Here is a 27,285-nt window from a genome sequence, read left to right as displayed (position 1 = left end):
ACTTCCGTGTTAGACAAATGACTCCCAGCCAAATGACAGAAACTACACACACAAATTGCAGGCGCGATCTCTACAAATGCAATCTGTGTTTCAAGTTGAAAACTGAATACGTAATGTCCAAAAAAGTCAAAATTTAGAAGAGGTATCCTTCTGCAACAATTTCCTCTTCAATAATACAACTTTTTCCAACTAAGAAGGATACAGAAATACAGGTCCCTGAAGGTCTTTTAATATACAGCTGCAAAAATAAATATATGAAATATATGAAAAGAAATCAGTTCTTATTGTGATAAATCCCACCCATTCTTGAATACAATATTTATTTCTTAAATAAAATTACATATCATAGAACTCTGATAATTCGATTTCTCTTTTTGGTTTTCATGGACCAGCAGAGGCTGGAAAGGTTAAGCAAAAGATGTTGCAGTAACACACAGAAGGTGTAAGGGCTATTTTTCATTATCTTATAAGTATATACAGTATGTTCATTTTCCTGTCAGTACTCTACATATACATACTCAACCTGCATGCAGTTTTGATCCTCTTAAAGTCTGGCCCTTAGAGAATTCTGTTTTCTTGTATAAATATGTATTAGTCACAGTGCAGCAGCATTTAAATTGACAGACTTTTTAAAGAATACAAAATGTCAAAGATCTTTCTGCTGCAATACTCAAAATATTTTTTCTATGACAAAGGTAGAGTTAATAGATTTACAGAACATCCACTTAACTTTCAAGCTGAAACACCAGTCTTTGAAAATAATACAGCATATTCGTCACTTCATGGTTTCATCAGCCCTTACCTGCCAAGTGCGGACATGGACTCGATATGGCTCAACTGTGTACAGATTTTCTCCATGCACAGACAGAACAGGAGAGTCACAAAGAAAAGAGGCTGCAAGAATCATAATAAAGCCATCATTACAATAAATAGATTTTTTTTAAGGAAAAAAAAAAGGTAATTTTGACCTAAAGCATTCAGTTTCCTCTATCTTGCACCAAATCAATTTTTCAATCCATCAGTCTCTACTGATTACCAAAATCCTTGGTGTTGCAGCTGCCTTCCATCCTGCCACTACAACCAAAAGCTGAGACTCTTACTTAAAAGAGGTGTTTTGTACACTCTGGCCATGAAAGCAAGTGGGAGAGGAAGAGGAAAGGGTTGATATGGGGAGTGAAAGAAAAACAGAGTAGTGCAATGGGAGGTTCTGTTAGGAGAATTCATTCCTTCCTTCACCGAACTACAACTGAAGAGAGATAAAGGAATCTGTGTCAGAAAAGAAGAGGGGCTTTTAAATAATTTCCTGAGTGTTGTAGACTGTTGGAACCTTGGTGGTAACAACACATTGATTCAGCATGGGAAAGGTATAAAATATAGACAAGATGAGCCACTTCTCAGAAAACACTTGATGGCTGTTAAAAGACAAAGCCTAAACTCTCAAGATTTTGGATGGAATTGATGAAATTCTGCATACTTGTTTCTCAAGGCAGAAATATTTAGAGACAATTGATTACAGAAAAAAACTAATTTACTTGACTTAGTTGTATATACAGCAATTTATGGAAAAGATTTTTCCTGACAGCTGGGACTAAAACCCACTCTTTTTCAGTTCCTACGTAAGTGCTATATAACCTTGAATACACTTTCTCCCAAGTGAAATAGAAAAGCCTTCAATAGCCATCATCATGACCTATCTGTAGAAGGCAACAGGAGCTACAGCTACAAAAGTAAGAAAAAAAAACATCTGTTCTGGATCAACTGTCAGAATGATTGCCTCAAAAGATAAACAGAAGCAGCCTTATTCTCATATCATGCTTTGTGCAAGGCCCTGTATGATAGGCTAGCTCCAAGGATACCTTTCAAGTCTGGGTGTGACAGTCAGGGATACATCTAACCTGTGGGGAACAGCAACAAGATCCTTGGTTTTGTCAAGGCCAGTCACACACTTGGATGCCTTAGGAACTCTATCAATGAAGCACATTTAGTTTTTAGGTACTTGCCGGATTGGGTTGTAGCTCAACAGAGGTTAAGAGGACATATATTTTAATTCTATGCCTATCACCTTCAGTTTTACTTCTGTTTCTGCACTGCTACTCATATACAGGAATGCCAACACATTCTGAGGTTAACCCCCACATTATATCCTAGCATATTTAGTGAATAAAGCAGAGATGTAGGAGTTGGCATTTGAGTTCTGGTTTTGTTGATGATTTTAATAGCCTAATCTTTCTATTCTGCAAAATGGGAATACAAAGTCTACTTAGTGTTAATAATATTTTTCACTTTGCACTTATGATTATGGTCCATCAGCTATCATGAGTGAAGAGAACATATAACTTCGGAGGAAGAGAGCCATTGCAACTCTGATCAGTGTCCTAAGTCCTACCTGCACTTCTGAAGGTATCTCCTGAGCACTCAAAGACAGTAACTTGCTTCCCATTCCAGAATACTACTGCATCCTAAATCAATAAAAAAAGAATATATACATTCAGTTTCTTTTGGAATTAAAATACTAACACAGCAAGACCTTCCACACAACAGTAACCATTCACTAGTTCCTCTGTATATTGTGTTGGAAGGCTTTTGGTAACTCAAAAGTTCTCTGGTCAGCACCCAGAGAATTATTGAGTCACTGTGCTATCTGAAAAATCAGCTCCACCACAGCATCATTGCTACCATCATAACAATATTTCTATTACACAATAAACTGAATATCAAAGAAGGGTTATATTAAAGACTTGGAAAGTTTGGTCTCCATACACTTAACTCAGCAACTGTTCTAGTAAAGAAATGAAAAAAAAAACAGTTAACCTTAGTAGCAAAGACGCCATTAACATTCATATCAACACGAAGACTGTGTGTGGTTCCTGTGCTGAAGGTGGTCACATTAAACAGGTTGGGAGACACCTGTACAACAGCCACTTGCTGATGAAAATGAGACGACATGGCCTGCTCACGGAGGATCACCACAGAGCTGATGTTGTTCACTGCCAGCAGGTTTTTTCGGGAGCCCCACTGCATGCAATGAAAAGAGAAGGAAAAAAAAAAAAAGGCACAATACATAATTTAATCTGAGATCTTGAACAGTCACAGCAATGTCCCAAGACAGATGACAAGGGGTGGGACAGAATAAACATTTTTATACATATACAAAGTCCTACTATCTAAATACAACTATAATCAGTGACTACAAGTTATGGCAGATCAAAACTACTGTGCTTATTACGCAGCTGCTCAGACTCTCTTAGTCTAACAGGAGGAGCTGGTTTTTAAATTAAAACTTTTCTTCCCTAAGATATTATTGCACCACCTTACATTTGCTACTGCAAGAGAGCATCACATATTTAAAGGGCTTAATAATGCTGTGATCTGTAAAAACAAGTTGCATGCATAGTTTCTTTTTGATCACCGTATTCTTTTCTGCAGTTTTGATAGCACTTTCAGTCAACGTTCTTCAGATCCCTTAGCAAAGAGTGCAATTCTCCCATTCTGTTGGAAGAATCTCCAGGCTCCAGCTAACTCTTTCTCAATGACTTCTACGAAGGTTATCTTTCCCTCCTTTTAAGATTGAAAAATAGCACCTACGTAGCAATTTTAAAATGGAAAATACCTTACAAAAGGCAATGGGAGAAAGATAAGATCTGTTTCCAAGATGGCTTGCAAAGACAAAGTTTTTAACATGCAGCCAATGAATTCTATTATTAAAGTGATGCTCCCATTTTCATTCTTTCTTTCTATAGTCACCGCTAAACAAGCACATCTGACACTGTTTATGTTTACTGCTACCAAAGGATGAATCATTCCAGAAAGTACTGTGGCAACCAGCGAAATCTTTGCACATACCACATTGGCCAGAAGCGGTCCAAACATCAGTCTGGAAGCTCTAAATGTGCGTGGGGGTGCAGGGGTGCTACTCCCGAGCTGCTGCACACGACCGACAATGTCCCTTGACAAGCACAGTGGGCAGGCCACCGCACAGCTCCAGCACGGGAGCTCCCTCAGGGCCGGGGAACAGGGAGAGGGCTTTTGGTTGTTTTTTTCTGTGTGTTTTTTTCCAATCTACCAGAGACCATTCATAAAGACAGACTTTCATCAGCTAGATAAGTTACAAAGTTTCTCAGAGCTGCAGAAAATCCCTTCAAAATCCAAGAACTTCTCTGTCCTTGCATAACTGATAAGCTCTATAAACTCTAGGGACACATTGAGTCTCTAAGGTCTCTGTTTCCCACAAAGTTATTTGAAGTCAAAGAAAAATAGAATGGTTTCAGCTGGAAGGGAGCGTTAAAGCCCACCCAGTCCAACCCCCTGCAAGGAGCAGCGACATCTCCAACCAGATCAGGTTGCTCAGAGCCCCGGCCAACCTGGCCTGGAATGTTTCCAGGGATGGGGCATCCACCGCCTCTCCGGGCAACCTGGGACAGTGCTCCACCACCCTCAGTGTAAAAAATGTCTTCCTTATGTCCAGTCTGAATCTGCCTCCTTCTGTTTTAAAACCATGACCCCTCGTCCTGTCACACCCGGCCCTGCTGAAGAGTCTCTCCCCACCTTTCCCACCAGCCCCCTTTAGGCACTGGGAGCCGCTCTCAGGTCTCCCCGGAGCCTCCTCTTCTCCAGGCTGAACAGCCCCAGCTCTCTCAGCCTGGCCTCACAGCAGAGCTGCTCCAGCCCTCTCATCATCTGCATGGCCTCCTCTGGACCCTCTCCAACAGCTCCACGCCCTTCTGATGTTGGGGGCTCCAGAACTGGACACAGCACTCCAGGTGGGGTCTCACCAGGGCAGAGCAGAGGGGCAGAATCCCCTCCCTCGACCTGCTGCCCACGCTGCTGGGGATGCAGCCCAGGATGCGGTTGGCCTTCTGGGACGCAAGGGCGCATTGCCGGCTCATGTTGAGCTGCTCGTCCACCAGCACTCCCAAGTCCCTCTCCTCAGGGCTGCTCTCCATCCATTCTCTGCCCAGCCTGGATTTGTGCCTGGGATTGCCCCAACCCACATGCAGGACCTTGCCCTTGGCCTGGTTGAACTTCATGAGGTTGGCACGGGCCCACCTCTCCAGCCTGTCAAGGTCCCTCTGGATGCCATCCCTCCCCTCCAGCGTGTCAACGGCACCACACAGCTTGGTGTCGTCGCCAAACTTGCTGTTCCATCCCACTGTCCATCTCACTGACAAATGTTGAACAGGGCCGGGCCCAACACTGAGGAACGCCACTCATCACTGTTCTCCACCTTGACACTGAGTCGTTGACCACCACTCTCTGAGTGTGGCCATCCAGCCAATTCCTTGTCCACCGAGTGGTCAAGGAATGCTTCTCCAGTTTAGAGAGAAGGATGTCACTTGGGACAGTGTCAAATGCCTTGCACAAGTCCAGGTAGATGATATCTGTTGCTCATCCCTTGTCCACTGAGGCTGTAACCCCGTCATAGAAGATCACCAGATTGGTCAGGCACGATCTGCCCTTGGTGAAGCCATGTTGGCTGTCACCAACCACCTCCTTGTATTCTATATCTCTCATTTCAAGTCTCATATTAATTTCCTGACATACTGATATTTCTGTGGCTGTACCTTTCCAACCACACTGATTTAAATAGTTGTGTTTGGAAATTATTCCATTTTATCAAAAGAGTATGGTCTAAGAAATAAAGCTATTTTGTACATTTTGTTTAGGATTTTCTTTTTAATGGCACTTTGTTACAATTAATCAGATAATAGGCTGCACAACAGATGAGCCAGAGTGCATCTCCCAACCACCTCTCTTTTGAAGCCATCATATCAAATAAAAAAAAGATGAGGTTGGCAAGGAGTCAAATGAAGTTACTGCTGCCCTTTGACCTCACAATAGTATACAGCTTTCTATTCTGAAAGCCATTACCATTTTTACGGTAAGATAGGAAAAGGCTTTTATAGGAATTACCAAAAGATTACACGTGTAACAATTTTTTAAATCTTTTACAAAATATTTTTTTAATGCAGGCATTACCATAAAAAATAACCTAGCGTTTCCATATTAAAGACAGCTTTATATACAAGATAAAACCGCAGTGATTGTCGACCATTGTTTGGCAATGCCTTTGTTTATGCTAACAAAAATTGGGAACAAGGTGCTATTTCTGGACAGCGCTCCATATCCTGTTATCTGGAAAATGCTTGAATGCTCAAGCTGACATAAACACCTACATCTCTTCCCTTCCCTCCACTTATTACCAGATGTATGATATCCTAACGGCACACGCTATTTCCTATATCCTGGACCTTTTGTTACTGAAGCATCTTAACAAGAGATTTGGGTTCTCAACTTTAACAGTACTTATGTTTTAATTTTGTAAGTAGGACTCTGATGCAGATTCTTGCTATATACCAACCCACAGCAAGCAAATGCCATTGTTTTTGCATACTTTCCATTCTTAACGAGAAAACAGAATAAAATAAAACATAAAATTACTTTCTCTTGAAAGGCACCAGAAATACTTGTTTAATTTTCATTCCATCTGAAATTAATGGGTATTGTTCTCACATACTAAGCACAGCAACAGAATAATCTAACTTATAACAGAAACTGCAAAAAATCTGGAAACAAGCAAACAAAACAAAAAATGCTGGAGAACCTAAAAGCATAAGCTTTGCCTTTTAGCAGAATGGCAGTGGTCAAAGTAGCTGTTTGTTAATGTAAATCTTTTATAACCTAAATTGACGATTGTAATGCTCAGCATCTCTTTTGCCTATATCAGAATGCTACTAAGTATAGAATGACAGTGTTTAAGCTTACTGTGACAAATTAAAATATTTCAAATAAATGAAAATGCAGCATCCCTGACACTTAATAGACAATGGGTTAAAAACTAAGTATTGTAATGCTAAGTATTGTCATAACCTTCAGCAATTAAAATATTGTCAATAGTAGTAGAAATGTTTTAAAGCATTGTTTTTGCAAATGTGTAAGAGAAAACTTATGATCCACATCTAGTCAGACATTTCCACACATAAAAAAAATAATCTAGCAAACAAGAAACATTTTCTGACAAAAAAGCAATTGAAAACATTATTTTGCTGTAAAAATACAGCATTCCCTTCTAGATGGCACATCTTCTCACCAAAGAATATCTGGCTGTAAATATATCATTTCATTTTTGCAACTCCCAGTAAGAGCAAATGTTATGTTGAGAAAGTGACTAAAAAGAAGAAAATTATCTACAAATAAAATTATGCATTTAGTCAATTTTCTTGCTTGCTATTTTAATAAATTTATATAAAATTGACATTTCTGACAATCTGTCTTTTCCAGAAAGTAATTTCAGGGTGCTGAATCCAAAGTGGAGAGATGTTTGGATTTAAGGATGCCACGACTGCTAAATCTCCCAGACAGAGAGATATATTTGCATTTCAGTATGTTATCTTGCTGAGCATTTCAATCCTGCCTGTAACAGAATAGCTACAAACAGGTAGTATTTATGCCCATTTCGGTTTTAGAAGTTACTTGATTCTGATCGTTTTTTTTCCTTCTGAAGGAGGACCAGCCCCTACTGGTGCATGTACCTGTATGACAGCAATCATACTAACCAGTGAAACAAAGATGATCTATTCACCTAATGTTTGTGAAGTCCTACTAAGATGCAAGAAGAGTCTTTTCTGTCTTACCTTGATCTGAGTGACATTTCCTTCAAGTTCTGTAGGTGCCTGGAGCTTCCACTTCTCCTTGCCCTCCAAAGCCCGTACGCTCTGATCAGATCCTGCTGCTTTCCGCCACATAGCTATTCTCCCTTTGTTAGTACCAGCTGCTAAGAGACCTGCCATTCACAAACCTTTTAGGCATTTCATACCTCAAACTTCAGAAAAACAAAGCCACATCATATAAAGTAGCAGGCGGTCTAGCTCGGGTTCTAAGGTACTGAGAAGCTGCCTTCCAGCAGCATTCTTTTTTTTTTTTTTTGGCCTTCCTGCAAATCACCATCCTAGTCCTGAATTAGAGAAACTTTCTGGAGAAACAATCAGAGAAGTTTCATGTGGCAAGGCCCATTTTCTAAGCTACCAGATTAATTTATCTTATAAATGTATCAGACAATTATTTCATTTTAGCCATTTCTTTTTCAATAGCTGGTTTTGTAGTCACCACTGAGAACCTAGCTATGCCGACACTGCAAACTAGGTGATGCATAGGAGTAGCTCTGTAGAAAACATCAGTTTTACGAACCTAATGTCCACGCTGTACGTCTGGCAAGTTCTGCTTTGCATTAGCTCTAGTGTGGGCTTGTAGACTTTGTGCCCATAACATGCTGGAGTGCATTAGGCGTACTCTGGGAGCACTCCAGGATTCAGTGCCATCAAAGGAAATCCAGCTTGTGTGCCAGAAGACAATTTCACGCTGAGACAAAGTGTGCTGAGTATCGAACGATCTCATTGCACCTTCAAAAGCACACTGCTGATCTGAATTAAAACGCTTTCTACATCATGTGCCCTTATTGAAACCCTCAGTAGGAAGACAAAACATACTGAAATTACTACAGGGCACTGAAGGCTGAGATTTGACAGGGTTTAGGATCCAGAGATCACAGCTTCCATCTCATTTCTCACCTTTAGCACTGCAATAAGAAATACAGTTGACACATTCTCCTGCCTCAAAGCCAAACTGCACATCTGGGGAGAGCACATAGTTCTCATCTCGGTCCAAATCCCAGAACCTAAGGTATACAAAACAAGAATGTTAACAATGCTTTTCCTTCCAGGTGTCTTGCTAAACACAGTCAATAGGATGCTGTACATGGCATTAATTTGCTATTTCCATAATGCCCACATCATTCAATTTTTAAAATTAAATTGCCAGCAGCTGCCTCTGGAATATGAATTTCTTAACAATTTCCTTCCTTTTCCTTTAACTTTTTCATTTGCAGTGTGTTTTGTGATACTCTCCTATGAAGAAGGGAGTCAGGAGCAAACTCAGCTTTAAGAAAAAAAAGAAAAGAAGTGAGGTCTAGTTGCAATTTTTCTCCTCCATCCTTATGCTTCCTCCTCTATTTTAAGAATATTCCTTCGTTAACCAGTAGTCCTTTGGATTCTAGATTTATTATCTAGAACTGAAAAAAAAAAAGTTAGAGGAAACAGCTAGAGCAAGTCATAGTAAAGACAGGGGGGAAAAAAGATTTAATACTTTTTTTAAAAAAAAGATAAAAACTACAGAACATGATAACATAGCAACATGGCAAAGTAACATACTTAATTTAAAGAATTAAGGGATAGAAGTAACCAAAATATTTGTCTTATGTTAAAGCAACAGAGAAACAGCCTGAAAAGCAAGCACTTTTTTTTTTCTGTTGCTGATGCTATGACTATTCCAAGAATCAGACAATAAGAACAGAAAAACCAGCAAAGTTGCTATCTTTATCATGCAAAAAAAAAAATCAAAATGGATATATTTTCAGAAGAAATCAATAACAGCACTCAAGAAAGAAACAAATTTGGGTAGCACTGCCTAACAAAATAAAATTACTAGAGAGAAAGAAAGATATATAGAAGATATATTCTATATAGATATATAGAATACAGATTTTTCATTTCATTTCTCTATTTATTGTGAGGAAAAAAATTAGAAAATATTAGGAGTTTTTTCATTATTGGTAAAAGGCAGTTCAGTGAAATATTCAGTGCATTACAGACCATAAACCTTTTTGCTGGCACTTCTTTCTCACGGGCAGCCAAAACAGCTTTAAAACAGGATTCTTACCTGATGACCGTCTCGCCTAGTGCTGTGACAACAAGGCTATGGTCTATCAGAATGATGTCTCCAGAATGACCTATCTTCCCACTCAACTTCACCTGTTAACCATAAGTAAATAAATACATTTACAGAAGGCAGGAGGAATACACTGAAAGACAGTAAGCATCTGAATTGCCTAGCTTGACTAAAAAATTAAGATACAAGAATAACTAGACCTGCCTGTCAATTCAGATAGACCAATAGCTTCTCTCAGGCAGTGATCACCACTAAATGTATCAAGTATATGATGTATAAATTTAAGAAAATAAATCTTGTAGTGCGTTAATTAAGTAAGTAAGGAGTTTTTTCTCTTGTGCTAGATCTTAATCTTGATAAAGATTGCTTTAAAATGTGAAATACCAAATCTTACTTCTAGTCAAAAACAAGTAATGATTAATAATAAGTAGACACTCATGTAATACACAAGTGCCCAGTCTTTTTGGATCTTAGTTAAAAAGAAAAAAAATCTTCGGAAGGTGAAGGTCTGGGTTCCATCCCCCCAGGCAGTATTCTCCAATAGTACAGTATGTTATTTGAGTCAAGGTGATTATAAGTCCTGGACAAGGTCAGTTTGTTTTTTGTCCCTGTACAATAATTTTCGGGTCACTACGTTAGTAGGAGGTACCACTCCTACTAATCTGAAAGACAAGATAGCTCTGAGTGACTGATATTATTAAAACTGAGGACACAGATTATCAACTATTTATCCACAAGACATTTTAATAAATATTTGATTACACTGGAATTTTCAATTCTTCTCTAATTGACTAAGACAAGGTAAACAAATTGTAAAAGGATTAACATAGGGTCAAAAAGAAAGAAACTAAGAAAAACCAGGAAGGTAAGATGAAAATCATTTTTCCAAGTTCAGTAACACGTCAGTCTATTCCACTTTTAAATTAGCATATATTTGCTCATCAAGGCATTATCTAAGAAACAAAAATGAGAGCTGGTACTTTTGTAAGCAATAAAAAAGTGATAATCAAAAACCTCTAACAAATACTTATAAAAGGTTAAACATTGCAACTTTACCCTCATGAGCTCTTCTGCCTGTCCCTCAAGAGTAACGGCATGCAAGGACAACTGCAGGTTCTCTGTTATCACAACTAACATCTCTCTTTCCTCCATGAACAGAAGCTTTTGGACCAGACTGTCTGTGGACAACACGTGCCTTGTTTTTCCCTTTTCAGTCACATACTGCACAGAACCTGTAGTGCACATAAACAAGGTATTGTTTTTAGTAGACATTTTTTAGCTACAAAAATCAAAGCTGCTGCTTTTTACCTTAACAAAATATTCCTCAAATGCTGAAAAGATAAAAATAACTACAATTCTTTTTTCTTCTAGTTTGTGTCAGTTTGCAGACTATGATAGTTGACCAGAGCAATAAACCAAAACTTACTCACTTTTTCCCCACCTAGGAAATCCAGAGGGCAATCATTTAAATGCTATTATTTAAATAACTTTAAACTACAAGTAAACTGTCTACACATGTGCAGGAATGATGGCTTCTGAAACCTTCAGTATTAATAATAACCTGTGAAAAAAAGAATGGCAGCTAAGAATTGCTACAGTTTCCAGCAGAGTCTAGATTATAGAAAACTGTGGATATGAAGTTCTTCATTGTTCAGAAATATTCCGCCACACACACTAAATACAGCTTTTCTGCATCAATTTCACAAGCAAATGGGATGGTGTCTTTCTAAGAACACTGATAACATAGTGTGCGACTGGACACCTACAGCACCTACCACAATTTTAAAAGCCGTTATCATTTTGTTAAATTATAACACGGTATAGATCATGCACAGGCTTACCCAGTGGAAAAACCCTAGAATCAGCATAGCAGTTTGCAAATAGTATTACAGAAATCACCAAACAAATGAAGTCATCAAAATCTGACAGACCTTATGCCACACACACATACATAATTTCTTAGCAAATCACGAAATTATATAAACGTGTCATTTTAAACCAGTGCAAATAAAAAAAGCCTATGAAATGAAATAATATTTTCCCTCAAAAGCTGAAGTAGAAAACACAGATTTATAAGAATGAACATGCTAAAACGTTGTACCCAAGAGGTAATATGATGTATCTAATTAAAAAGAATGCTTTAATTTCCACAACTGTTGCAAATATATTCTCATCCTCTACATTCCAACTACATAAAAATAATTCAAACTCCTCTCACATCTCCTCCCACACTGCTTCATTTTCTCCCTGAAATAAAACACTGAACAGATAACGTCATTCATCTCTCTTTGTTAAATCACAGAATGGTTTGGGTGGGAAGGGACCTTTCAAGGCCATGCAGTCCCACCCCCCTGCAAGGAGCAGGGACATCTCCAACCAGATGAGGTTGCTCACAGCCCCGGCCAACCTGGCCCGGAATGTTTCCAGGAATCCACCACCTCTCTGGGCAACCTGGGACAGTGCTCCACCACCCTCAGTGTAAAAAAATTCTTCCTAATATCCAATCTAAATCTACCTCCCTCTACCCCTCGTCCTGTCCCACCTGGCCCTGCTGAAGAGTCTCTCCCCACCTTTCCCACCAGCCCCCTTTGGGCACTGGGAGCCGCTCTCAGGTCTCCCCGGAGCCTCCTCTTCTCCAGGCTGAACAGCCCCAGCTCTCTCAGCCTGGCCTCACAGCAGAGCTGCTCCAGCCCTCCCATCATCTGCGTGGCCTCCTCTGGACCCTCTCCAACAGCTCCACGTCCTTCTGATGTTGGGGGCTCCAGAGCTGGACGCAGCGCTGCAGGGGGGTCTCACCAGGGCAGAGCAGAGGGGCAGAATCCCCTCCCTCGCCCTGCTGCCCACGCTGCTGGGGATGCAGCCCAGGATGTGGTTGGCTGTCTGGGCTGTAAGTGCACATTGTCAGCTCATGTCCAACTTTTCATCCACCAGTACTCTCAATTCCTTCTCCTCAGGGTTGTTCGCAATCCATGCATCCTCCAGTCTGTGCTCATACTGGGGATTGCTGGGATAGTTCTCCATTGTAGCATTTTCTATCACACAGACATCTCTTTTATTGTAGTAATAACTTTACAATAACCAATCATCTACTGAATCTCAGTTTTACGGGATCTTTTACAAGAAATGGATATTCCCTTTATTATATTTGCCATCTGAAATTGTTTCATAAGTTAAATTAACCATCTGTACTTGGATATTACTACTTAGGCAGTTAGGGAGAGGGTTATAGCTTTCTGAGTAACTTTAAGAAAATTTCCGTGCTGTATCACACATTAACTAATTCTGAAGTTACCACAAATCACTAAGTACATTCAGAACTGGGTCCAAAATACATATGCCCAAATCAATCTAGGCAATGTGACTGCTCAAAAGAAACAGTCAGTGTTATCTGACTGAAATTTGGAGCGTTGGAACAGGAGGCCCGAGACCCAAGGCGCGAAGGACAGCCACTTGCAGGACGCAGAGCCTGTCGCTAGCTGGATCTCTGTGCCACCACAACAGCCGCGCCGCGACAGGCGCTTCGCAAGGGTTCTCTCCTCGTACTTTCGAGAAGTCCCTGTACCCTTTTTTCATGTAAACGGTTTGTATCTAGGAAAGAGGCTTGCAACTCACAAATCAAATGAGGGTACAGGCACTGTCCTGCAAAATAAACATACAGCTGGGCGATGGCACTCCTGCCATCACTCCGAAGCTGTAGGGGTGTAAACGATGTCTCAATAATGTAAACACTGAATCAAAGTGTAATTGAGCTGCAGAACTAGCATAACTTAAATGGGTTTCGGAGTAGTTAACACGTGAATCGAGATAATTACGTACTGGAATCACCTACCAGAAACATACTCATTACAATACTTGTCACACACATTCTGGCTCCTGTCGAAAGAGTTAAGAGGTTAGAGAGACTGATGGCATAATGAGAATAACCGGGGTAGGAAGAAAAAGAACTGGGAGCAAACTAGGACCTAGAACAGTAAAAGGGAGAGGAAAAGACAAATGGCAGGGAAGAAACAATATTAGGAAGAAAACTAACAAAATAGATATTCACACTTTTTTGCTTGCTTAAGACTGAAGCCTTATTTCAAAGCATGAGAGAAAAAGTAAATTAATAATTTATTTTAAAACATATGTTCTAGCAGCATTTGCCAATTTCTAGAAAAAAATACACAACATACGCATTATTTTGAAGCTTTGCACAAAATGCTGACAACTTCTAATTTTATTTACACTTAGGGGTTAGAGATCACTTTTCTTACACTCACTTCTTCGAGAGCCTGACTAATCCAATACCTGTGGCATCCTTTCAGAGACAGCTCACCCTGAAGATGCTCAGATTTTAATAATTTTATTCATGTCTTCTTACCAATCATTCTTCAACTCCTATGAATACTCTGTTCTGCTGGATATATGAGTATAATGGATACACTCTAGATGTTAGATATATGAAAACAGGACTATCATGCACTGAGCTATTTTGAAGCATTAAGGAGTCAAATTCCCAACAGACTGGAAAAGTGGATTTGCTCTTACCATCTGTCAAAGCAATAAAGAAGGACAGTCCTTCCTGGAATCCCATTTTCAGAGGTGTTCCCCTTCCAGCTTTTCTCCAGTTGAACATATCCAAGGCCTTCTCATCACCACTCACAGCTGCTTTTGCCAGCTGTACAAAGTCCCTGCAGACAGAGGTACTTACTTTCCAATTCCTTACATAACAGAGTACTTTCCAGCTCAAAGAATGGATGAGTAGTTAAAAAAACATATTGTAAAGAGAGAATAAAGATGTTTCATACACTGATTGGAGAAAAGAGAAACTCAGAAAGACATGAAGTAAAATTTTAATACTACTTTTCATTTGCATTATTTCACCTTTTTTTCCATAAGCATTGGTATTTTTACAGAGATGTGAAATAGAAGTGGCCCAGACAGGGAAAATTCTTTTTTTTTTTCCTTACTACAGCTGTTTCCTATTTCTTGCTTGGGGAGGAAAGAAATAATAATGTTTAAGAACTTATTTTTAATGTATTTATTCTTGCCAATAATGTAATGGATAATTGTGTTTTCAATGTGTTTTCTCCTTTTCACAATCAGCAACATTGCTAATTAGAAGAATTCCAGGAAGAACAGTCAACAGCAACAGAGATAAAGGTATGGACAAAAGGAAGATCTGTTGCTGCATACAGGACACAAATAGCCAGCTACTAGAGTGGGAGAAGAACTTGGAAATAAAGGACAGTTAAGAGCAGAACTTTTTTTTTTAAATATACTTTTAAAAAGGTTTGTCTGTGGGAAGGATTTTCTTTCTGTGCAACAAGAGAAAGTCCTGGTCTACCAGTGCTCTGACAGAACACAAGTACTTACTCGCCAGGAGGAGGGGGTCGAAAGACACAGTGAGACGGACATTTTCCATACTCCAGTTTCAGCAGGGCAGAACCCTGCACTCTGCCTCGCTGGTCCACTCTCCACAGAACCAAGACACCATGCTAGAAAAAGACAACAGTTAATTCGTTACACTTGGCACACACATGAGAATCGAGACTCCAGCTACTCAGTGCATGTAAAAATAAACATTTTATTAACAGAGCAACACCTTTCCTTTAATTTAGTTGACACGTACAATTACTCCCACTTAAAACTAAGCCACAAGGAATAAAAAATATCCTTAACATTATATTACTTGCTAATTAAAATCAAGTTATCTACAAAAGCTTGTTGGTCATATCCATTCTTAGTAAAATGACACTGCCAGAGCAACTAAATGGAACAGCCTTGGTTTTCCTCTGCAAGCAAATATTCGTTCAGGTAACCCTTTCCACTTTTTTCTTGCAAGTAGTCTGATTCTAAAACAAAAAATATTGAAATAAAGGACAGTAAAGTATTAAGATCTGCATCCCTGAGTAAGTGCATGTAACTCTGATACAGATGAGCATGGGTCTACGAGTAGACACTCGTGAAGTCACAGGATGCAGATAATCTAAGGAAAGAACTTCAGAATTTCTGGAGCTTTCCTCCTCTTTCAGAGTAGACATTCAAGTACAACAATTATTCATTTTTAGAGACAGAGCTCAGTAACTAGAAGAATCATAGATGCTAAAAAAAGGAAGACTGGTTAGCTAATCAATCCAACAGTGGTCAGCATAAGCTGGCCCTCAGAGCCTGGCACAGGCTCTGCAGGGAACACGCGTTTTGCAGTGCCAGCTCAGAATGCACGCAAAACCCTCGGTGAATGGAAAGGATGGAGAAGGCAGAGAAGAAAAAAGACAGTTCAGCATGACAAACACCTTAACCATCTCAATAAACTGACTTACGCTACAGTCTCACAGCTGGAATTTTAATATTATAATGTATTGGTATTATGTTAGTGTTTAGGGAACCACACTGCATTTGGAGGCCCTCTGTGTAAGCATTACACTAAAAAAAGAGCAGCAATTTGCAATATCAAGTTCAATCTCATTTTATTTCATTAAGATAGATAACAATACAGTGGTATTATAATTTTCTCTATTTTTCTTGGGAGTACATTCTTTCTAGAAGTGAAAGGCTAGTAGCAGTGGTACATGCTAAAAATTTATTCTTCACAATCCTAACTAGAAGCCACACTAGATGCAGCTGAGGCCTTCCAAGGTAACATTTCCTTCTTTTATTTCTCTAAGAATCAAGAATCAAAAGTTCTAACTTCTTTTCAGCAGCAAGATCATAATATTTGTACCACCCAAACCTGTTTATTAAGTGCAACGCTGTCTCTTACAGCTTAAAGAATGTGACACAGCTGTGCATCTGTGAAAGTTCTGTACTCCTCTGCCCAGAGGCCACCTGCAGTTCATACAATGTTTGCTGGTTAACTCTGGAAATCGCAGGATCCTACGGGCTGAAAGTTCATGTCCTGTTGGATCCTCCTCTCACTTTTCCCTCAGCTTTAAATGTCACCAAATTCCAGGGACTGCAGCTAAGAAAACATGCACCATTTATAAGCTGCAGGAAAAGCCTCCAGCTTTATAAAGCTGCTGACCCTCTATCCTGTTCTAGCTATCCCATACTGTATCCAGATAACCTAGTTCTGAGTTTGGAACACATGAGGCTGGAAATAAGAAAGCTCACCACCTGTTCTAAGTGTGACTGGTTGCAGAAAGGATGCAGCACTAGTCTGTTTTCAAATGGTACTTGAAAAGGAGAGAGGACATTGACCTTGTCATGTATAAGATTTACCCTTAAGGTATCCTGTATCTTTCCAATTATTCTTAACAACCCAAAGCTACAGCTTCTTGTTACAAAGGCTACTTGCCTTACAAACAGGCTTGTGTTATAGAAAGCACCCAGATCCTCAGGATTCTTCTGTGTGATCGAAACTTTGAAGTCATCCATGCTATTTGTTACTTAAAATGCAAATTAAAAGCTTCTGACTTTCACAGCATGCTATTCAACTTTCAGAAGTTATTTTCAAACAATCTTCTTGCAACTCGGGATTTACAATGACTGAATGTTCTCAGCTGAGCAGTCTCAGTTCTGATGTCCCAGTGAAGATCAAACAGAAACCAAATCAGGGCCCAAATATTTATCTTCTTTCTAAGGGTATTCCTTTAATATGAACAGAGTACGATCCTGCCAGCACTCACCTAATAAAAGTTACCTCAATATAAATCTCCATGGGAAACATTTGAAAAACAAACTTAAAAGCTATTGGGAAAGACATAGGAAATGAAGCATACTTATGTTGCATACCAGACCACGGAACAAGGACTCTGAGAGCGCAACCCAGAGCCTGAGCGGGCCCACCCAGCGTGGCCTGGGGCGTGACGCCATCCCGGAGCTAGCCACAGGATGCTGAACCAGCTGTGCGCTCACCAGCCTGGGCTCTTAGCAAGGCTGATCAGCTCGAGCTGGCCACTACACACACAGCTGCAGGTTTCTAAGGACCCACACTTTGTTGACAGGGGAGTACCCTGAACTGCACTCTGCTGTGTGTTTCAAGGTCTGCAGAGGGTAACACAGTATTTTGCAATAATGAACTTTTCTGAGTTCAAATGTGCTGCCGTTCCATCTGCTGAGCTTGGTCTTTCCAGCTACAGCGACTGAAGTTACATGAAACTGAAGAGCGTTCATGTCAACACAGGCATAAGCTTTGTGTTGTCATGTTAAGGATTTCCTTGAAACCACTGCTTATTCTACTTTGATTAATACTCTCATCAGAGGAGCAGTTAGGAAGAGTCTATAAAATTGTTAAATCTGCCTCTAAGAACAGCTATACCTATTTTAATATGACTTCGTTACTGTGATCTAACACCAAATAAATCAGTTTGAAAAAAGTTTGCTCATAAATATAGGGTTAATGTAAGCCATGGCTACATTAATGTATTATGTCCATAGAGAATCATGGAAATCATGGAATGGTTTGGGTGGGAAGGGAGCATCAAACCCCATCCAGTCCAACCCCCTGCCAGGAGCAGGGACATCTCCAACCAGATCAGGTTGCTCAGAGCCCCGGCCAACCTGGCCCGGAATGTTTCCAGGGATGGGGCATCCACCGCCTCGCTGGGCAACCTGGGCCAGTGCTCCACCACCCTCAGTGTGAAAAATGTCTTCCTGATGTCCAGTCTGAATCTGCTTCCTTCTGTTTTGAAACCATGACCCCTCATCCTGACACAACAGGCCCTGCTGAAGAGTTTCTTCCTGTCTTTCCTGTAGGCCCCTTTTAGGCACTGGAAGACCACTATAAGGTCTCCCCGGAGCCTCCTCTTCTCCAGGCTGAACAGCCCCAGCTCTCTCAGCCTGGCCTCACAGCAGAGCTGCTCCAGCCCTCCCATCATCTGCATGGCCTCCTCTGGACCCTCTCCAACTGCTTCTTATGCTGGGGGCTCCAGAACTGGACACAGTACTCCAGGTGGGGTCTCACCAGGGCAGAGCAGAGGGGGAGAATCACCTCCCTCGACCTGCTGGCCACGCTTCTCTTGATGCAGCCCAGGATGCGGTTGGCCTTCTGGGACGCAAGGGCGCATTGCCGGCTCATGTTGAGTTGCTCGTCCACCATCATTCCCAAGTCCCTCTCCTCAGGGCTGCTCTCCATCCATTCTCTGCCCAGCCTGGATTTGTGCCTGGGATTGCTATGACCCAGGTGCAGGACCTTGCCCTTGGCCTGGTTGAACTTCATGAGGTTTGCACAGGCCCACCTCTCCAGCCTGTCAAGGTCCCTCTGGATGCCATCCCTCCCCTCCAGTGTGTCGACGGCACCACACAGCTTGGTGTCGTCGCCGAACTTGCTGTTCCATCCCACTGTCCATCTCACTGATAAATGTTGAACAGGGCCGGGTCCAACACTGAGGAACGCCACTCATCACTGGTCTCCACCTGGACACTGAGTCGTTGACCACCGCTCTCTGAGTGCGGCCATCCAGCCAATTCCTTGTCCACCGAGTAGTCAAGGAATGCCTCTCCAGTTTAGAGAGAAGGATGTCACGTGGGACAGTGTCAAATGCCTTGCACGAGTCCAGGTAGATGGACGTTGCCCGTCCCTTGTCCACCGATGCTGTCACCCTGTCATAGAAGGCCACCAGATTGGTCAGGCATGATCTGGCTTTCATGAAGCCATGTTGGCTGTCACCAACCACCTCCTTGCTCTCCATGTGCCTTAGCATGGTTTCCAGGAGAATCTGCTCCATGACCTTGCCAGGCACAGAGGTGAGGCTGACTGTCCTGTAGTTGCCCAGGTCTTCCTTGTTTCCCTTTTTTAAAAATGGGGGTTATGTTACCCCTCTTCCAGTTACCGGGGACCTCACCAGACTGCCACAGCTTCTCAAATACGATGGCCAGTGGCTTGGCAATTTCACCTACCAGTTCCCTCAGGACCCGCGGATGCTTCTCATCAGGTCCCATGGACTTGCGCACTTCAAGTTCCTCAGATGCTCCCAAACCTGCTCTTCTGCTACAGTGGGCGGTTCTTCATCCTCCCAGTCCCTGCTTGTACCTTCCACAGCTTGGATGGTGTAACTGGATGAGCCCTTATCGGTGAAGACTGAGACAAAAAAGTAATTAAGCACCTGAGCCTTCTCCATGTCCCAGGTAACCAAGTCAGCCGTTTCCTTCCGGAGGGGGCCTACATTCTCCCTGAACCTCCTTTCATCCCCGATGTACCTATAGAAGCCTTTCTTGTTGTTTTTGACTTCCCTGGCCAGATTAAATTCTGTCAGGGCTTTAGCCTGCCTCACATGATCGCTGGATAAATGAGGCCTCAGTCACATGGCGTATCACCTTCTCTTGTCTGGGCAACATTTTCTCTTTTCTAATAAATAAGAGGACAAATACATTTTTGACTCAATTTTTATTTTCTGCATTTCTGTCAAATACTGCAACAGGATCTTACAAACAAGGATTTTAAATGGTATTTTCCTCTGACTCATATAGGTAAGAATTCTCAAAGGGCAGAACTGAAATTCTTGGACAAGCTCAAGTTTACATCAGGGAAAATACAGAAAAATCGATCTTTCTCTTTTTTTTCATTTGCTGTCTCAAGAGCTGTCAAAACCAGAACCTTCTCTGCATACTGAATGCTAAATATTCAACAGCTAGTTTCTCATTTCAGTATATAAAAAGACAACTGAAGAAATAAATAGAAAACTCAAGAAAGAAATAAAGACTTCACATTTCAAATATTTCCACTGCATATTTTCCATACAATAAGTCTGACTTGTTTTAGGGTATTAATAAAAAAAGAACAAGAGAGATGAGCATGTGGTTTTTGTACCTAAGTGAGCATTGCTATGCATTCACTACGGATGAATATGTTGTAGTTGGAATTTGTTTCTCAACATCTGGGCTTTATTCATGAGTCTGCCACAAAATTCTTGCATAGACAGGAGCAAATAATTCACATACCTCAATTACCCCATCCATTAAATAGCCTTAAACACTAATCTATGGCTCAGCACATTCTGAGATTAGATACACTTTTATTTAAAGATAAATTGATAGAATAGCAATGAGTACTGTAGAAAAAGTTAAACCACCAAGATTTGACTTTACTCCCTAACAGTCTTAATTTGTACTGAAAGTGAGGAAATTTATCTCCCCTGCTACGAGCCCTTCCCCTAACTATCCATTCCATAATTGCTTTCCATCACAGGGCTTGCAACACGGTGTTCCACATCAAACACACACTTGGCATTTCAGCTACTCACCCTATCACCAGACACGAGGTGGGTACCATTTGTACTCCAGTTTAGGACTGTAATGTCGGCGTTGTGATTTGGTGGTACACTGTGGTGCTCCTTGTCTTGTTTGTTCAGTATCACAACTTCTCCCGTCTCCCAGCCTGCTGCAAGAACCAGTCTGGAAGGGTGCCAGGACAGTGCTGTGACGTGAAAGCTTCTCTCAACGTGTGTGTCGGACACATGTTCTCCCTGCAAATGGAAATAAAGTGCAAGCTCAGTACAAAGGAAACTCAGTACAAGGTTGCAGCTAAACCTTCAGATTTGCTTACCAGTTAACAAAATATTTTTCTGTGATAAAGGACTGGCATGTAATAGAGCTTCCTGCAAGAGATATGAAGTGGCTACACAAATTCTCTTTACAGCTAATTTCACATGCATAAAAATGTGCTACAATATGCAGTACATCCATTTGAAAACTGCTAATGAAAACACAGCAGTGTTAAGTGACTGCCTCACTCTGCTCTTCCAGACTACTCTTCCCTCAAAGCACACATGAGCAGCTCTCACCAAATATCAAGCTTTTGCTCCTGTATGAAGGATAAGGCGGCTTCAAGCCCATTTCAAGGTAAAAAAAACCCCAACTTTTGAAAAAGAATAAAGCATCTCACTGAGGACACAGAATAACCCAATGCTTAAACAGCTCGTAAAGGCAGACCCTCCTTTGTGCATGGTTTGCAATAATGTTTCAGGCAAATCATTTAACCTCTTTAGGTATTTATTTTTCCATTTGCAAAATTTGGATGACAAGTCTTCACAGGACACTTTGAAAAGTATACATTTTATAGGTTACTTATATTAACAGACTTAAAATGTTTCCAGTACATCAGCTGCTAGACAGCTTGTAGTACCATTTCCCTAAATATCACACTTTTTTCCTGAAAAATATGCAAACCAAAGTCCTAAGCAAGCCTCTTGTGTAAAGTTTAGAGTATACAAAGGAAATAGCTGTCTACAGGCAGAAACCATACTAGGAAACAACCTACTCATATGGAACAAGCTGAGTCTAGCAAATCAGCTCAGTTTCAAGGTGGAGGAGTGATTTTTTAAAATTTGCATTTCTCAGTACATTTTATTCACTTATGAGTTAAAAAAAAAAAAGAGGTAGCATGTGTCCATTTTACTTTTAAGCCTGAAATTCTCATACTATGAGAAGCAAAAAGCAAATGGGTAACCATCACAAACAAGACTGAAGGGCTGTAAAAATTAAATTTCAATGGAAAGATCAACTTAATTTATTAAGATCTTTTTATAAAAACACATGTAATCAATAGCTGATGAATCTGACATGGCCTAGATAGCACCGGACATGGATAGTAATTAAAATCCAGAGAGAGGGATTCAAGGAGCATAAGTAAGGCCACAAATACATATATTAAAAAAGTGAAGTTTCAAACCAGCAAAACGGTATCAAGCCCAAAAGCAAAATTGCTGACTATTCACCTGTTCCAGGTAGACATCCACACAGCCCCCGGATGCTGTGCTGATGGAAGCAACTGCCAGGAGTGGATGGAGCGGGTGCCATGCGATATGAGAAGGGGAGGCAACAGAATCGGGAGCTTCTGTTCGATGATCCACATACACAGCCATGAGAACAGCAGCCGTCACAGACTGCACACCTGTACAAGGAAAGCAAACATTTCTAACAGGTATGCTTAGGTATAGAAAACATATACACATTATACATGCTATATTATATATAATATATATTAAATATATAATAACAAATATGCTTAAAAAATTGGGGGAAATAAAGCTACAGCATCATCTTGTTAATATGCACTACATAGACATGAAAAAGGTCAAAGCAGTTTTTTTTAAAAAAACAGAGGAATACTGAGCCTTGCAGTGTGTAGATTCATGGTGCACATAGGCTAGTACCAATCTCTCACCAGTGGCTTGAGCTGGCTTATTTCAGAGGATTCTGAAATAAGTGAGAATTTACCAGCAAGCTACTTCCAATACTTCATATCCAAAGATGTCAATTAATGTAGAGACAGAGTGATTTTATGTTGTAAAGTCGCACATCTGGGGTTTCAAAGTAAGTTTTAACAGCTGTCACCACTCTGGAGCTTGTACTGTTGAAATTAGGCAAGATTAGTTTAACTCATATTGTCTGTTATCAACCGTTGAACTGTTATCTCCATTTGAATGAAAATACTCAGTTAGTGCTGGTGTTCCAAGGAAAAGAACCTGAAAGCAATGCTCTTTTCGGAGCCACATGTGAGAAATGAAAGAAGTGACTAATAACCTTTAATATATATCTCATCTACAGAGATGGTCCTTGGGAATTTGTGTTGTTTGATCTTACCGGCTTCAGTATTGGTTCCAAAAGAAAAAAACAGCTGGAGAAAAACACCTCAAGAGTTATTAGCAAATAATGCCAAGACCTGGTGAAAAAGCAAACCAAACCAAAACAACAAACCAGCTGTGAAGGGTTTAAAAGACTCCCTTGGCATTTCAGAGGAAGAGACTTTTTCTCCGGTAGATCTAAACCATGAGTTAAGGACCTGCAGGCACACACTGCAGGCACAGCAGTTGGGTTTGTCCAAGTCACCAATTGGACATGGACGCAGGATGTAAAACGGCCATAAAGACACTCTTGTTTTAAAGTCTCTTTGAATATTCCGTCAGCCCTTAAAGCAAATATTTTGCTTTAAGAAGGCTGTCTTCCCCCCCAAAAAAAAAAAAAAAAATTAAATCAGACTCAACACCTTTGATTAGACAGGTTAGAAAGGTGGGTTACATTTTAAAATAAGTTGGTCGTTCTGTATCTTGCCCCTGATACTACAAGGAACAACAGGAATTACCAGATACCAAAACACCACCAAGTGTAGTTAGCCTACTAATAAGCAGTTCAATCTTTCAACAAGATCCACGCACGTCTATCTTCACACACCTTCAAAATCCTCCACGTTCCCATAGTGGCATGTGGGTCTAGTTTTATTGCTAACACAACAAACCATTCAAATAAAAATTGGAGTGCTTTTCATCTTTATTTCATGTTTTTAATAGTTTTCTTAAATCCCCAGTTCTTTTCCAAAATACTGTACCCATTTTACCACTTTCGTTCTTATTTCATCTGTTTCATTTTACTCTAACAAGGGAAGAATTTAGTCCACGTTTGAATATAAGCTTTTTATGGGCTCAAAATTTGAACTGATAGAGAAATTAACTTCAAACAAAAGAAAACATTTAAGCATCTCAAGTTTTTGTTAAGAAACAAAAACTTGAGATGCCTAAGTGAAAAAAAAAGACATTTCATATGAAATAAGTTTATCACACAAAACCACAGAGCTATAATGCCTTTTCTCTTCCAGCCATTAAGTGCTCCTTGCACCTGTCATCATAACTATTACTATTATTCAGTTATTTCAGTCCCCTTCAGGGAGGGAAGAAAATAAGTCTGTCAAGCTTGCAAACTGCATCTCTTGATCAGCTCACTAATGGGTACATCAAGCCACGTTGTCTACCTCGTTCCAATTAGGATAGCTATAGCTAACTAGCCCTTCCAGCATCAACGGGCAGCAAACCCAGTTTTTCAATCAATACTGTTATACACAGTATTTAAAAGTATTTAAAAGTATTTAAAAGGCAGGCTAGCACTTACTAAAACAAGATTCGGTGATATTGTCATGTAAATTATGGACAATCCCTAATGTAAAATACTTTTAACTGTCTCAGTAACCGTACAAAATTGCACAGAAGACTGCTATAAACAAATAAATAAATTGCTTATAAGTGGATTACTCTGTGGTGCAAACATCACTAAACCAACATTCATTTCCTTGTTGTAATCTTGGGAATTCATTATTCACATGCTTAATGTTGCTTCAAGCTCAGGTACTTACACTCTGTAGCTTTGACAAATACTTCTTCAAAAAAGCCCTCAAAGACAAAAACTGAAAACCGAGTAGAACTACCTCTACAAATTATTCTGGCACTGCACATTCTATTTTTTCAAGGTCTAAAAGACATACATTTCTGAAAAAGTTAACCACTTTGAGGACTGGAATAGAACACGACCAAGTCCAGATAGTAATCAGATTAGATGTATCTGATGGACACTTTCGAAACAACCCACAAGCACTTGATAAAAACTGTAAGAGTTCATATAATCACAGACTGGTTTGGGTGGGAAGGGAGCATTAAAGCCCACCCAGTCCAACCCCCCTGCCAGGAGCAGGGACATCTCCAACCAGATCAGGTTGCTCAGAGCCCCGGCCAACCTGGCCTGGAATGTTTCCAGGGATGGGGCATCCACTGCCTCTCTCGGCAACCTGGGCCAGTGTGCCACCACCCTCACTGGAAAAATGTCTTCTTTATGTCCAGTCTGAATCTCCCCTCTATTAGTTTAAAACCATGACCCCTCATCCTGTCACACCAGGCCCTGCTGAAGAGTCTCTCCCCACCTTTCCCACCAGCCCCCTTTAGGCACTGGGAGCCGCTCTCAGGTCTCCCCGGAGCCTCCTCTTCTCCAGGCTGAACAGCCCCAGCTCTCTCAGCCTGGCCTCCCAGCAGAGCTGCTCCAGCCCTCCCATCATCTGCGTGGCCTCCTCTGGACCCTCTCCAACAGCTCCACGCCCTTCTGATGTTGGGGGCTCCAGAGCTGGATGCAGCGCTGCAGGGGGGGTCTCACAAGGGCAGAGCAGAGGGGCAGAATCCCCTCCCTCGCCCTGCTGCCCACGCTGCTGGGGATGCAGCCCAGGATGCGGTTGGCTCTGGGCTGTGAGCGCACATTGCCGGCTCATGTCCAATTTTTCATACACCAGTACCCCCAAGTCCTTCTCCTCAGGGCTGCTCACAGTCCACGCGTCCCTCAGTCTGTACTCATACTGGTGATTGCCCTGAAGCATGTGCAGGACCTTGCACTTCGCCTTGTTGAACTTCATGAGGTTCACACAGACAAACATGAGACATGACATTAATGTCTTCCTACAGAGAAAAGTTAAGAGAAGTTCATGGTCGTTCCCTGCCCCTGTTCTTAACCGGCCAGACACAAGCCAGCTATAATCCAGACACCATACATCCATACTAATGTGGCCCTGTGCTCAGGATTTTGGGTCCTTTGGGGAAATCAAGCCTTATTTCAGGGTTTATCACCTCACAAGTCATACACCACTGACACAGGGACCAACACCTCAGAGCATGGCCAAAGGACTGCGTTTGTCTGCACCCACCAACATAGACATGCACAAGATTTCCCAAGCAGTCAGTAAGGAAAATTATCCTTTTATACGGAGTGATTTCCCTCCAGACAAACCTCTAAATTCATTACTTACAAGCTGACAAAGTATTAAAATAAATTACAGAACAAATAGCCTTTATTTGTTTGAATTTTCTGGGATTTACGTTGGTAACCTCAAGATTCCTACTGCTACAAATGCCAGCAGTGAGCCAGAATACATGGACATACTTCAAAACACAATAATCTACATTCTGGGCAAAAAAAACCAAAACAACTTGTAATTATGCTATTCTGTCTTTGGTGACAGTTCTTAACAAGCTACTTTTATGCTCTGTTATCAGCACATTTAGCGCCTAAGGAAGGCTGATCACTATTACGTTGGCTACTCTTGTGGAACTGCTACCAGCCACACGCTTGCCACAAAACCATCACCAGACATGTTCATAAGTGGATTTTCTGTATGCATTTCCCTGATGAGACTTGACAGCTACCTATGCAAAACCAGAGTTTTTTCTTATAATCCCTACCCGTAAGAAATGCTAGCTTTTGAAAACTTAAAGTGTTTTTTAAACAGGTAGCCCCAGAAAAAGATTAGAATACAAAACTGGGTTATGCTACAAAAAGAGGTGGCTAACGACTAAATATGATTTCCTCTAACTAGTGAAACAGAAAGAGTAAACAGTAAAAATCTGATTAAATCCTGAACCCGCCCCGAGGGAGGTGGAGGGAGCGAGCTCGCCCAGCGCGCAGCCCGGCCCGCTCCTCCAGCTCTGCCCGTGAGCCAGCGCCTCGCGTGGGCCGACACCCGCGCGGCTCAGCTCGGCCGAGCCGCGACCGTCACTCGCCAGCACAAAACCACCACGGCCCGCGGAACCCGCCCGCCACGTTCGCGCTCCGTGGGCGCCCGCAGGCAGCGGCGTGGGCGCCGCGGAGCCTCAGGCTGACTGCGACCACCCGCTCCCGCGGGCCGGGCCCAGGCCGACCAGGAAGAAACCAGCCAAGCCGCCTTCGCTCGGATCGACCCCAGAGGGCCAGCGCCCCCCGCCCGCTCTCACCCGCCAGCAGCCCCGGAGCGCGGTCCCGGCGCCGAAGGCCGCACTCGCTCCGAGAGGCTTTGCGTTACCCCTGACAACGGGGAAAGCCCCGCCCCCGAAAACGGAAACGCCCGACCCCGAGCCGAAGAGT

At 41.4% G+C, this 27,285-nt stretch overlaps 1 protein-coding gene across 1 annotated transcript in view; it reads right to left on the bottom strand.

The window, feature by feature from the left end:
* The window catches only part of IFT140 (intraflagellar transport 140), a 90,752-nt gene that overhangs the window by 59,239 nt on the left and 4,228 nt on the right, over positions 1–27,285 (bottom strand). Inside the window, exons 2-12 of the mRNA XM_086760262.1 lie at positions 22,356–22,531; positions 20,883–21,104; positions 15,076–15,197; positions 14,248–14,390; positions 10,777–10,952; positions 9,712–9,803; positions 8,565–8,671; positions 7,632–7,780; positions 2,812–3,015; positions 2,387–2,459; positions 803–894 (exon numbers count right to left, since the gene is read on the bottom strand). Coding sequence (XP_086616388.1) covers positions 803–894; positions 2,387–2,459; positions 2,812–3,015; positions 7,632–7,780; positions 8,565–8,671; positions 9,712–9,803; positions 10,777–10,952; positions 14,248–14,390; positions 15,076–15,197; positions 20,883–21,104; positions 22,356–22,531 — 1,556 coding nt within the window. The remainder of the gene's footprint in view (positions 1–802; positions 895–2,386; positions 2,460–2,811; positions 3,016–7,631; positions 7,781–8,564; positions 8,672–9,711; positions 9,804–10,776; positions 10,953–14,247; positions 14,391–15,075; positions 15,198–20,882; positions 21,105–22,355; positions 22,532–27,285) is intronic.

Source organism: Chlamydotis macqueenii, chromosome 15 (genome assembly GCF_036417535.1).
Source record: "Chlamydotis macqueenii isolate bChlMac1 chromosome 15, bChlMac1.mat, whole genome shotgun sequence".
NCBI classification, from domain to species: Eukaryota; Metazoa; Chordata; class Aves; order Otidiformes; family Otididae; genus Chlamydotis; species Chlamydotis macqueenii.
The sequence above is the reverse complement of the archived record's forward strand: the minus strand, read 5'-3'. Positions and strand labels throughout refer to the sequence as shown.